The sequence below is a fragment of the Tinamus guttatus genome, unplaced genomic scaffold (assembly GCF_059628265.1).
Source record: "Tinamus guttatus ecotype Peru unplaced genomic scaffold, ASM5962826v1 Tinamus_guttatus_pri_ptg000665l, whole genome shotgun sequence".
Lineage (NCBI taxonomy): Eukaryota > Metazoa > Chordata > Aves > Tinamiformes > Tinamidae > Tinamus > Tinamus guttatus.
This window is the reverse complement of record NW_028289199.1, coordinates 175,437-187,510: the sequence shown is the minus strand read 5'-3', so window position 1 is coordinate 187,510 and position 12,074 is coordinate 175,437. Positions and strand designations below refer to the sequence as shown.

At 55.6% G+C, this 12,074-nt stretch overlaps 1 protein-coding gene across 1 annotated transcript; it reads right to left on the bottom strand.

The window, feature by feature from the left end:
* Positions 1–178: 178 nt before the first annotated feature.
* On the bottom strand, positions 179–11,751 carry LOC148591951 (SUN domain-containing protein 3-like). The gene is made up of 8 exons (XM_088536408.1): positions 11,695–11,751; positions 2,964–3,004; positions 2,588–2,747; positions 2,119–2,203; positions 1,851–1,963; positions 1,006–1,173; positions 576–665; positions 179–331 (listed from the first exon to the last, which is right to left on the bottom strand). The coding sequence occupies exons 1-8, from the start codon at positions 11,749–11,751 to the stop codon at positions 179–181; spliced, it is 867 nt and encodes a 288-aa protein (XP_088392534.1).
* Between the last annotated feature and the right edge of the window lie 323 nt (positions 11,752–12,074).

Below are 12,074 nucleotides of genomic sequence, written 5' to 3'. Positions count from 1 at the left end.
TGTGCTGAGGGATCACAGGAGCTGTGGGGGATACCTTTCCAAGAGCCTCCTGCCCTCCTGCCTCTCTCTTCATGTGCTCAGCATGCGTAGCTTGTGCAGCTTGCCTCAGGAATTGAACTCCAGGGGCCACGCATAACACCAATGTGAAATGACACACGACTGACTCCTTTATTTTGGTTCACAGGACCTCTCTGCTCTCCTGGCTCAGCTGGAACCTCTGAGCTGCCATTATCCCATGAACCTGCAGTCGGTAAAGGCAGGTGTACTCGCGCTTCCCCCAGTTGCTCTGCACCTGGAATTTGATGAACTGGAAGGCTCTGGGAAGCTGCTTCTGTAAAGGAAACGTGGGGAGCCATCATTACTCACTTGTAAAGAACAAGAGCACAGCATAGTGCTGTTCTTTGCCAGAGCTAGCCCTGCTGGGAAGCAAAAAGTATCCCTGGGCCAGGAGGCAGCCACAGTTCCCAAGGCAGAGCCACCAGGCACAGGACTCTCTGGGTCACACTCTGCTGCCCAAGCCCTTGCAGACAAACTCAGCTCCCTCCTTGCGTGGTGCCCACACGCACTCACAGTACCTTGAGGTGGAAGGTCTGAACCGCCTCTTGCTCCACATCATATGCAAAAAGCCCCAGGAGCTCTTCTTCTGGCCCTTCCTCATCCACGCCCTTAAAAGCAACCGACAAGGGCAGCCGGTCACGCTCAAGCAGAGCCAAAGGAGAAGAGCCCGCTCAGTCACCATTGGGAAGCCTGCATTATGTCCCACTCCTCTAGCAACAGCTGGGAATTGTGGCTGTGCATCAGGCGCTATTTTAGCCAGTGCTCCAAGACCCCGACACCCAGAAAGCACAACGCTGGAGAGGCCAAACCGCACCGGAGCTCCCCACATGGCCCATGCAGGACACGCTGCCCTGTAGCAACAAGGCCGCCCTTCTCGGAGAGGAGGCGCCAAGACAACGAGGCCTCCCTTGGCCCTTCCCTCCCGGCAGGTGCAAAGCAGAGACTTACAAAGACGGCAAAATCTTTGGGGGCGCTGCTCACTTCCCCAGATGGAGACACCGCCTTTGAGATGTGCTCCACGGTGACAGCCACTGGCCAGATGTGCTGCGGCAGACGTATGACCACATGGCCCTCCGCTCCTTGGAAAGCCCAGCATTGACCAGGGGAGGTCTTTGGCTGCAAGCAGAAAGCAGCCTCCTTCAGAGACAAGGCCCTCCAAGACCCACAGTGGCACACTGGGGGCTGTGCAAGAAGCGCACACCTGGGTCTGGCATGGTGCATGGAGAGGCACACAAGGAGCGCAAAGGGGAAGGAGGACACTGGCCACCTGTGCTCAGCAGACCAAAACCCTCAGTAGGAAACAACTCAGAGCGAGTGCCTTCCCAAAAGACGCTCTCATTTTGCACGCCACTGAGAGAGAGCACAGGGCTCCCTAGTGGAGACCATGCCAGAGCCTTCAAAGCCTGAGGTAGTGGCAAGGCCCATACGAGCCCCCCTCAAGGGCTCATATGAGCCCCCACACTTCCTTCAAGAGGACAGACCCCAGCAGGCCCTCCTCAACCTCCCTCTCTCAAAAAGGGGGCCCTCACGTGAAGGGAGCAAAATGCAGCTGCCAAGGACCAGGGCCCCAGAAAAATGCCACCAACACTTGTGGGCAGCTTGCTGCTGTTGGCTTCAGCCCTGTCTCCTCCCAGGCGGGAGTGCTGTGGCCAAGGGCACGTGGTGGTCAGGAAGAGGGGCAGTGCAGTAGGACTCAGTGAGCCTGGGGCTGTGAAGGGAGGTGCTTGGCCTTGGTGCCGCGGCTAGAAACAAGGAACTGCCTCGGACGTCCTGCATGCTCTCCACGCTGGTACCTGCAAAATGGTGTCCGGAGGATTGGCCAGGGTAAAGACTTGACAAAGCCAGCAAGCTCCAGAGTCTCGCCCATTGTAAGTCTCCGATGTGCGGGCTGAATCGATGGTGGCCCCTGAAATGCACATGCAAAGCAGCTGCCTAGGACACTCCAAGAACTAGGAGAAGCAGTGAGCTAGCCGGGATCTCTGAGGCTGCAAGCCCACCTACGCGTCCTTCTGGGGAGGCCCATACACCAGCCCAGTGCCCGCACACTTTCCAAAGGCCTACCTGTGCTTTTCAGAGCCCAGTCAGCCATCTCAAGATACTTGGCCCCTATGCGCTCAAGAGCTGCCCGGGTCAACGCGAGAAGGGCCTGAGGAAAACATTGCAAGGGCAGAGATGGAAATGAACACAGAGCATGAGAGCAGCTCCTCAATGGGCACGCCTGCATGAACACTAAGTGCGAGCCAAGGGCAGCCGCGCAGTGCGTCTGCCTAGGGCAGCTCCCGGTGGGGAATGGTGCCACAGCTTTTGGTGAGCGCTTTGTGACGAGTCAAGGGGGCAGGGCAGGAGAACAGCAGTCTCCAGAGCCGCAGTGCAGACCTCGCTCAGCTCCCCGCTGCCCCAAGGAGCCCTGAGAGCCACCTTTGCCACGGGCAGCAAGAGGGCACAGTCACTCTGAAAGGGCCAAGAGCAAGCAGCAGCGGGGAGCCTCCAAACGAGAGCAAGGCCTGGCATCAAATGACAGCCTCTTTACCTCTCTCTTCTCAGTGGCCATCTCCCTCTCCTCCAAGACGTCTTCCACGGAGCGCAGGATGGCCTCTTGTTCGTGCCTTATCTCTTCATGCAGGCGAGTCACCTGCTTTTCTAGAAGCTCCCGCTCTCTCGTTTTCTCCTTGAGCAACCCCAACGTGTTGCTAAAGACAAAGGGAAAGCGGGTCTTGTGCAGCAGCTGTGCAGCCCCTGCAGGCAGCTCCCCAATGCACTCGCAAGCACGCTGCCCCCTTTTGTCCCCATCCCCTTCCCTCTCTCGCATTAACAAAGGCTTCCCTTGCAGTCTGAGCACAGGCGGCAGCCTGCAGCCCTGCCTGTTTTTCCATTGAAACCGCTGCGGGCCAAGGAAGCACTCTTACCTGAGAGCTGAGAGCTCAGCTTCAGGCACGCCGGCCTTCTCCTGAAACACAAAGACCCTCCGTGAGAGCAAGTCCCACGAGCAGCGTGGGCACTTACCACGGGAGCCTTCCCTGGGAGGCAGAGGCAGCAGGGGCTGCTGCTTTCCAGCACTCTGGAGCAAGGCAGAGCAGTGAGGCCTCTCAGCAGCCAGTGTCTTGGGGCAGCCCATTTCCTCCTGGAGCACTTGCAGGCTCCAGGAGCTAAGGCAAGAGCAAAGGCACCTCCTGCCCAAGGTCTCTCGTCTGCTGCCTATCAAGCTACAGAGCTGGCTCCAGTGGGGAGATCTTGGCCTCACAGCTCATTCAACAGCTATGCAGGCACAATGACAAGCACAAGCATCTCCACAAGTCCCTCTCCCGCGCTGATCTCTGTGAGGACAAGTCCTGCAAAGCTGCACCACATTCCGAACTTTTGTAGAGGGGGCAGGAGCTCCGCTCTTCGGCCTTCTCCACACTTTTCTTTCCCACAACAAGAGGCACGTACCAGCAGCACTCCCTCTTTGCACTTCGTCTTGGCGAGGAGCAAGCCCCAGCAGTAAACGCCAACTGCAAGCCACCATATCAAGAGTCAGTTCTACTAAGGAGGTTTCTAATGGTCCCCGCAGCCACATTTCCTCCTCCCACACCAAGGGGCGAGAGCTTGGCTTGCAGAGCTGGAGCTGCATCCAGAGCAAAAGGAGGATGTGGCCCCGACCTCTGGAGCACCCTCCGCACATAAGAGCCTGGGGAATGCAGACACATGGCAGCCACAGCCCCACACCCTAGGAAGCCCTGTGCTACTGAGGCAGAGAAAATGCACCAGCCCATGGATATTTCTGCACAAACATTCCATCCCAAGAGCTTCTGAAGCAGGGAGGCACCTCTAGCCATAATGCTCCTATGCACTCCACTCTTTCATACTGCCTGAACCCATGGAAGGCAGGAGGCAGGCTGTGCTCCCCCTAACTGACCCGCCCTGGCATTCCCAGCTTCCCATCTTGGAGATCACAGGATCTACCGCCTCTCCCTCCCCCTCAAAGCTGCCCTCCAGCATGCCTGGGCAGCTCCAAAACATGGTTGGTCAGCACTGCTCACCAGCAAACACTGGGGCCAGCAGGAGAAGGACCTTGATGAGCCTTCTGCCACCCCGAGGTGAGGAGATGCATGGCCTGCAGGAGAAGGAATGCAGGTGTTCTCCCAGCCTAAAGCTGAGCTTTGGTGTCCCGCTCTAGTGCCTGGGGGCTCCACTTCCGTCAGGTTTCCCAGTGCGGCAGGACGGAGAAGCCCCGCGGCCTTCAGGAAGCTCTGCGGTGGAGCAGCCCTCCCTGTGCGCGCTGAGGCAGATGAAGACCTCTGGCTTGCACACACACAGTCCCTGCCAGGTGTCGCGTTCTGGCCCGACACAGTGTGGTGCCCCTGGGCTCTCCCAAGGAGAACGGGCTGTGCCTGGTGCCCTGAAAGGCTCTGCTGGGCTGCCTGGCTCCCCAGGCTGGAGGGCAGTGCTGCCCACAGCCCAGTGCTCAGGAGCGCTCTGGCCCCACCAAGGACGCTGCCAGGAGGCACACAGGGCTTCTGCTCTTCTCCCTCCCTGCTCTTTGGGCCCCATTGCACCCACCGGACCAGACCGGCTGGCATCTCTGCTCTGCTCCAGGAAAGCTTCCAGCAAGAGAGAAAAGGTCGCTGATCTGCAAAGACACCAACATCTCTTCCCAAGCACTTGCTGGCCTCTGCAAACCTGTTCACTCGCAGAGCTACAGCCCTCTGCGCACTGGCCTTTTATGTAGGGCAGCTGAGGATGAGGTCACAAGAGCCAAGTGCTGTGAGGGCAGGGGCCACCTGTGATGACCTGCGCAGAGGGGCCTTAGCGCAGAGTGAGGCCGCAGTCTGTGGCCTCTGTGTGGCTCTGCTGCAGCCTCTGCAGTCCCCTCTCAGCCTTCTCTTCTCCAGGCTGAACAGGCCCAGCCCTCTCCGTCTTTCTCTTTCCTCATAGGGCAGATGTTCCAGGCCTCTAATCATCCTCGTAGCCCTGTGCTGGACTCTCTCCAGCAGCTCCACATCCCTCTTGTCCTGTGGGGCCCAGAACTGGACACAATACTCCAGATGTGGCCTCACCAAGGCTGAGTAGAGGGGCAGGATCCCCTCCCTCGACCTGCTGGAGACGCTCTTCTTAATGCACCCCAGGATCCCATTGGCCTTCTTGGCCACAAGGGCACACTGCTGCCTCATGGTCAACTTGTCGTCCACCATGACACCCAGGTCCCTCTCTGCAGAGCTGCTCTCCAGAAAGTCAGTCCCCAGCCTGTACTGGTGTCTGGGGTTATTCCTCCCCAGGTGCAGGATCTTGCACTTGGCTTTGTTGAATTGCATGAGGTTTTTCACCACGCACTCGTCCAGTCTGTCCAGGTCCCTCTGGATGGCAGCGCAGCCCTCTGGGGTATCGGCTACTCCTCCCAGTTTCGTGTCATCAGCAAACTTGCTGAGGGAGCACTCTGTGCCTTCATCCAGGTCATTGATGAATAAATTGAACAGGACTGGACCAAGGACTGACCCCTGAGGGACACCGCTAGCTACAGGCCTCCAACTAGATTCTGCACTGCTGATCACCACCCTCTGAGCTCTGCCATCCAGCCAGTTCCTAATCCCCCTCACTGTGCACTCATCTATCCCACACTTCCAGAGCTTACCCAGGAGGATGTTGTGAGGGATGGTGTCAAAAGCCTTGGTGAAGTCGAGATAGACGACATCCACCGCTCTCCCCTCATCTATCCAGCTGGTCGTTACATCATAGAAGGCTATCAGATTAGTCAAGCAAGATTTCCCCTTGGTGAATCCATGCTGACTACTCTTGAGCACCTCCTTGTCCTCCATGTGCCCGGAGACAACAGCCAGTATGAGCCGTTCCATCACTTTTCCGGGGACGGAGGTGAGACTGACTGGCCTGTAGTTGCCTGGCTCCTCCTTCTTGCCTTTTTTGAAGACTGCCGTGACACTGGCCTTCTTCCAGTCTTCCGGCACCTCCCCACATCTCCAGGATCTTACAAAGATGATGGAGAGTGGCCTAGCTATGACCTCTGCCAGCTCACGCAGCACTCTGGGGTGCATCCCATCAGGGCCCATGGATTTGTGGATATCGAGGTTCCTTAGGTGCTCTCTGACCCAATCTTCCTCTACCCAGGGCAAGTCTTCCTCTCCCCCGGCTTCTTCTCTTGTCCCTAGGGCCTGGAGCTCTAAAGGGCTGCCCTTGGTAAACACCGAAGCAAAGAAGGCATTCAGCAACTCTGCTTTTTTGTGTTATTTGTAACCAGGGTGCCCATCTCGTCCACCAGCGGACCCAGCCGGCTAGGCTGGCCGCCTGTTCATGCAACCCTCCTGTGTGCTGCCCACAGGGCCCCACGCTGGCAGTGCTGCTCTGCGGCGCAGTGGGCTGAGAGGCCACAAGGTGACTCCTCTATGACCAAGGTGGTCAGGGCACACCCAGCTGGCCCAGCGTCAATGCACCTGGCAACACCCTGGCCAGGCTCTGTGGCTGTGGAGGACGAACGGAGCAATCAGCGGGCATTTCACATTGCTCAGGATGTGTTTGGCGGTGCCATTACACCCATCCCACTGCCTCTCCTGAGAGTGCGGAGCCCTCATTTGGTGCATTCCTAGGTTTGGTCCTTTAGTTTTGGGTGACATTTGGTTTAAGGAGTGTTCACTCATTCATCCCTGGCAAACACTACCCATGGAGAAGCCCTCTGCTCCTCCGGTGACTCCTTACTCCCTTCCTGAAGCATGGGCATATTTCCTCAGCCTTATATCATGTGGGACAGCCCCAGCAGAAACCTCTTGATCACTCCCTCTCTCCAGAGCCACTGGGCATCTCTAACTGAGGGCTCAGCACAAGAGAGATCTGGAACTTCTAGAGAGGGTCCAGTGCGGAGCAACAATGATGGTTTAAGGGATTGGAGCATCTGTTGTACGAGGAAAGACTACTAAGTGATCGAGGCCTGTTTACCCTCTAGAAAAGACTGAGAGGAGATCTGATCAATATGTATAAAAACCTGAGGGGAGAATGTAAAGAAGATGGGGACAAACTCTTCTCGGTGGCCAGGGACAGGACAAGGGGTAAGGGATATAAATGAAAACACAGGAAGTTCCATCTCCATGTGAGGAAGAACTTCTTTCTTGGGAGGGTGTCAGAGCCCTGGAACAGGCTGCCCAGAGAGGCTGTGGAGTTTCCTTCTCTGGAGATCTTCAAACCTGCCTGGATGCCACCCTGTGCCACGTGCCCTGGGTGTCCCTGCTGGGGCAGGGGGGTTGGACTAGGTGATCTCTGGAGGTGCCTTCCAACACCAGCCATTCTGTGATTCTGTGAGGCCAGCCCTGTCCTCATGCCAGTTTACCATCTGTGCCCTTCCTCCCAGCACTGCAGAGGGAAAAGGAGGTGACTAACTGATGCACACATCCCCCAGTAGATTATGTCCACTCCATATGTGAAAGGACTCTTTAACATTCAGAAACCCACTTTGCTCATGTTTGCAAAATGATCATTGGAGCAATCGGATGAAAAAGTTTTGCACTTATACCTCCCTCAGGTGACAACCACATTCACAAGTTCCTCTAAGAATGAAACTGGACTGAGCTGGGGCAGAGGAGTTCACTTTCACAGTAAAGATTTCCAAATTCTTTTCTCTCTGCCCTGAGAGAGATAGAGAAAATGATGGAGAGAGCAACATGGTTTGCGAGTCGCTTGGTGAGCACAGCAAGGAGAGAAATGCTCTGGAGAAGCTGTGCTTTCCAAGAGGACAGCATGCACCTTGACAGCACAGAGAAGCAGTCAGGGCTCCTAAAGATGGTTCTCCTGAAAGGAGAGTCAGCTCATTCCCCAGCCTGGTCAGAAGGGGACCGTGGCTGCTCACTGCCATGAAGACAGCACCATGCAGGACACTCGGGGCTGGTGTCTTTTTTACAACTGAACACCACCAACAGGGCTGAGAGCAACCTCAGCGTGTGTCTTCAGGCCAGTTTCAGCCTACAGACAAGACTAACATCATCGTCTTGACCTTGTGAGGCTTTGTCTGACCTGCTCCTTAGAATGTGCAAGCAGAGAGACACCCCTGGACAGGGAGCTGCCTCTGTGAGGCTTCTGGAAGGCAGGAAGGAGCACACACAGGATGGGATGGGATCTATGAGCACTGGTACGTGCCTCTTGTTGTGGGAAAGAAAAGTGTGCTGAAGGCCGTAGAGCCTCCAACTCCAAATCCAGGCCTCCAACTAGACTCGGCACCACTGATCACCACCCTCTGAGCTCTGCCATCCAGCCAGTTCCTAATCCACCTCACTGTGCACTCATCTATCCCACACTTACGGAGCTTGCCCAGGAGGATGTTGTGAGGGATGGTGTCGGAAGCCTTGGTGAAGTCGAGATAGATGACACCCACCGCTCTCCCCTCATCTATCCAGCCGGTCATTCCATCATAGAAGGCTATCAGATTAGTCAAGCAAGATTTCCCCTTGGTGAATCCATGCTGACTAGTCTTGAGCACCTTCTTGTCCTCCATGTGCCCAGAGACAACAGCCAGTATGAGCCATTCCATCACTTTTCCGGGGATGGAGGTGAGGCTCACTGGATGTAGCTGCCTGTGTCCTTCTTCTTGCCTTTTTGGAAGACTGGCGTGACATTGGCCTTCTTCCAGTCCTAAGATCTCACAACCAGAGGCAGCTCTGTGGCTTGATAAGGCAGCAGACGAGAGGTCTTGGGCAGCCGACGAGAGGCCTTGGGCAGGAGGTGCCTTTGCTCTTGCCTTAGCTCCTGGAGCCTGCAAGTGCTCCAGGAGGAAATGGGCTGCCCCAAGACACTGGCTGCTGAGAGGCCTCACTCCTCTGCCCTGCTCCAAAGTGCTGGAAAGCAGCAGCCACTGCTGCCTCTGCCTCCTAGGGAAGGCTCCCGTGGGAAGTGCCCACGCTGCTCGTGGGACTTGCTCTCACGGAGGGCCTTTGTGTTTCAGGAGAAGGCCGGCGTGCCTGAAGCTGAGCTCTCAGCTCTCAGGTCAGAACGGTTTCTTTTCCTGCACCTGCGTGAATGGAAAAACAGGCAGGGCTGCAGGGTGCCACCTCTGCTCAGAGTGCAAGGGAAGCCTTTGTTAATGTGGGCACGAATATGAGGCCATCCTGCGCTCCGTGGAAGACGTCCTGGCCCCTGGAGTTCAATTCCTGAGGCAAGCTGCACAAGCTACGCATGCTGAGCACATGAAGAGAGAGGCAGGAGGGCAGCTGGTGCTCTGCAAAGCATGACTCTGCTCTTCCAGGCAGTCTGAGGGCACTTGTTCGCTTCTTTCAAGTCAGTCAGCAGCTTGTTTCAAGTGCAGCATGAGGAAGCAAAAAGCCTCTTGGAAAGGTATCCCCCACAGCTCCTGTGATCCCTCAGCACAGGGATGTGGCACCTTCACTCTGCAGGCGCAGCGAGCCTGCCTCCCGCCTCAGTGCGGCTAAGAGCCGGTTGCGCTTGCACCACTCCTGATAAAAGTTGTTGTCTGCCGGAGGGGAAGGACGGCTCTTGTCTGGCGTGCAGAGGTTTGGACACTCATTGACAGCCCCAGCTCCTCGGCAGGACACAGGGGCGGCCAAGGGTGTCACCCTCCCCATCAGCCCTGCATTGGGAGCAGCAATGGCACAAGCAAATAGAGGCCACTCACCCCATGTGTCCACTGCTCTCATGACCAGCACACCCTTAACTCTGTGTGCAGTCTCTCTGGGCAGCCCCTTCCCCAGGAAAGACCACGAGTCCTGGCCCTGGGGCACGTCAGGGGAGGTGCCGCCTACCCCGAGCTCACACACATAGGGAGAGGTTTTTCATATCTTCCCCAGCACAAGCACACCATTGCTCCTCTGCTATTATTGCAGACGTCCCTGCTCCCCAGAGCCTTTCCCACCTCTGTGTGCCCATGCTAGGCTGGCCAGCTGTTCATGCAACCCTCCTGTGTGCTGCCCACAGGGCCCCACGCTGGTAGTGCTGCTCTGCGGAGCAGTGGGCTGAGAGGCCACAAGGTGACTCCTCACTGGCCACAGTGGTCAGGGCACACAGGGACATCAATTTTTAAGGTTCTTTCCAGAGCCATGGCAGCTCTGGTTAATGACACTGCAACTCTTTTTGCAGCTTCATCCGCTTTCCAATTTCCTCTGGTTACATTGGTTTGTCCAGGCTCGTATGCCTTGCAGGGCATCACTCTTATCTTGAGGTTTATTAACAGCCTCAAGTAGCACCATTAATCTCTTTTGCTGCATTTATGGAGTATCCTTGAGAAGATAACAATCCCCTTTCCTTCCAAATTGCCCAAGTGCGTGTACTACCCCAAAGGTATATTTCAAGTCAAGATAGATATTGGTCCACTTTCCTTCTCCTAACTTCAGAGCCTGTGTTAAAGCAATAAGTTCAGCTTTCTGAGCTGATGTATTTACTGTCAATGCTTTTGCCTCTATTTCTTCTAGGGAGACAATCACACAACCGATCTTCTCTTCTGTTTTCAACCAAACAGCTTCCATCAGTCAAGAACTCCCAGGCTGGATTTTGGAAAGGAGGATCTCTCAGGTCTGAACACCCGGAGCACATGTGTCCAATACTTGCTCATGTACCCTGTAACAAGGTAACAGTAGGCTTTGTACCTTGCCACATACCCTGTTCTTTTGACAAAACATTACCAAAGAGTAGGGTGATGTTTAAAGCCTTGAGGGAGCACGATCCAGGACAGATGCATCCTGCTGTGGGCCTTTCTTATTAAAAGGAAAAAACTTACAACTGTGTTCTTCCCAAATGATACAAAAGAAAGTGTCTTTTAAATCCAATAGTATAAAAGAGGCTTTACACAATTATTGTTCTTAAGAGTAGAAGGCTTAGGTACAACTGGATATACATCAACCACTCTTTAAACGAGAGCCCTTCGAGCTCATCCTCTGATTGTCTTTGTTGTAAAGACTTTGCCCCCGGCTTTAATTCTACTCTTATTGGTGAAATACCACTGGACAGAACCCTCCAGCTAGCCTCGGCATTGTTGATCACAACCCTCAGAGCTCTGCCATCCAGCCAGTCCTTGATCCACCCACATGGACCTTGAACCAGCCAGTCCTTGAACCACACTTCTGGAGCTTCCCAGATTCCCTGTAAAGATGTATGGGAGACAATGGGAATGAGGAGCTTACTTAAGACCTGCTTTACAAACACGTTCTCCTGCTTGCTTCTGTGACTTTCATCACTGCAGTCAGCAGCTACTCCAGCAATGGGCAGATCTCCTGTCCTGTCTCCCTTAAGCTTTACCTAAAGAAAGGCCAAGGAGCAATCGAGACCCCTTCCCCTCCACGGGTCCGCGGGATTTCAGGCAGCCGTCCCCCCAGCACCTCCAAATCCTCCTTCCAGATAGCGTATCGGAGGAGACCCACATGTAAAGCTGGTGACGAACAAGCCAGAGCATTGCAAATGCTGAGCGAGGGCAGTACCTGTGCAGAGGATAAAGATGTTGCTCGCAAGGGCCCTTGTCCCCGAGTCGCAAGGCAGACAAGCCGCAGCTTCTTTGCAAGCAGCCTGCATGGGGCAAGGGCTTCCCAGTGTGCTTTCTGCCAGTGGGGGGACTGCGCACGCCTGGGCTCTGCAGGCATCATGCACACAGCCAAGGGGGCTCCCAGCACTTGCCCTCACAGCCACGGTCGTAAGCTTGTTCCCAGAGGACTGGGAACTGACCTCTGTTAGCAAATGATCATGGTAGCCCAGTGCTGGGCAGAGCTGCAGCAGCTTCATGTCCCTGCTACTGCTGAGGGTAAATATGTGCTTGCTCTGCCCTCAACAACCCTAGGAAGCCAAGGCAGGGGCAGCAGTGCAGAAGCCGCAGGAATGCTGCTCTCAACAACAGCACATGGCTGTGCTCAACCACGGCACATGGCAAGCTCCAGACTCTCACACACTCTAAGTCTCTGCCCTGTTGCCTGCACCAAAGACAAGAGCCGTCCTTCCCCTCCGGCAGACAGCTCCTTTTATCAGGAGTGGTGCAAGCGCAACTGGCTCTTAGCGGCACTGAGGTGGGAGGCAGGCTGGCTGCGCCTGCAGAGTGAAGGTGCCACATC

What these genes read in the sequence shown, in the direction of transcription:
- LOC148591951 (XM_088536408.1), bottom strand. Translation starts at nt 11,751, where the DNA reads ATGAAGCTGCTGCAGCTCTGCCCAGCACTGGGCTACCATGATCATTTG. An exon ending in TGGCCACTGAGAAGAGAGAG is followed by an intron (nt 2,204 to 2,587) that starts GTAAAGAGGCTG and finishes TGTTTTCCTCAG; the next exon opens with GCCCTTCTCGCGTTGACCCG. An exon ending in CTCCGGACACCATTTTGCAG is followed by an intron (nt 1,174 to 1,850) that starts GTACCAGCGTGG and finishes TTCTGCTTGCAG; the next exon opens with CCAAAGACCTCCCCTGGTCA.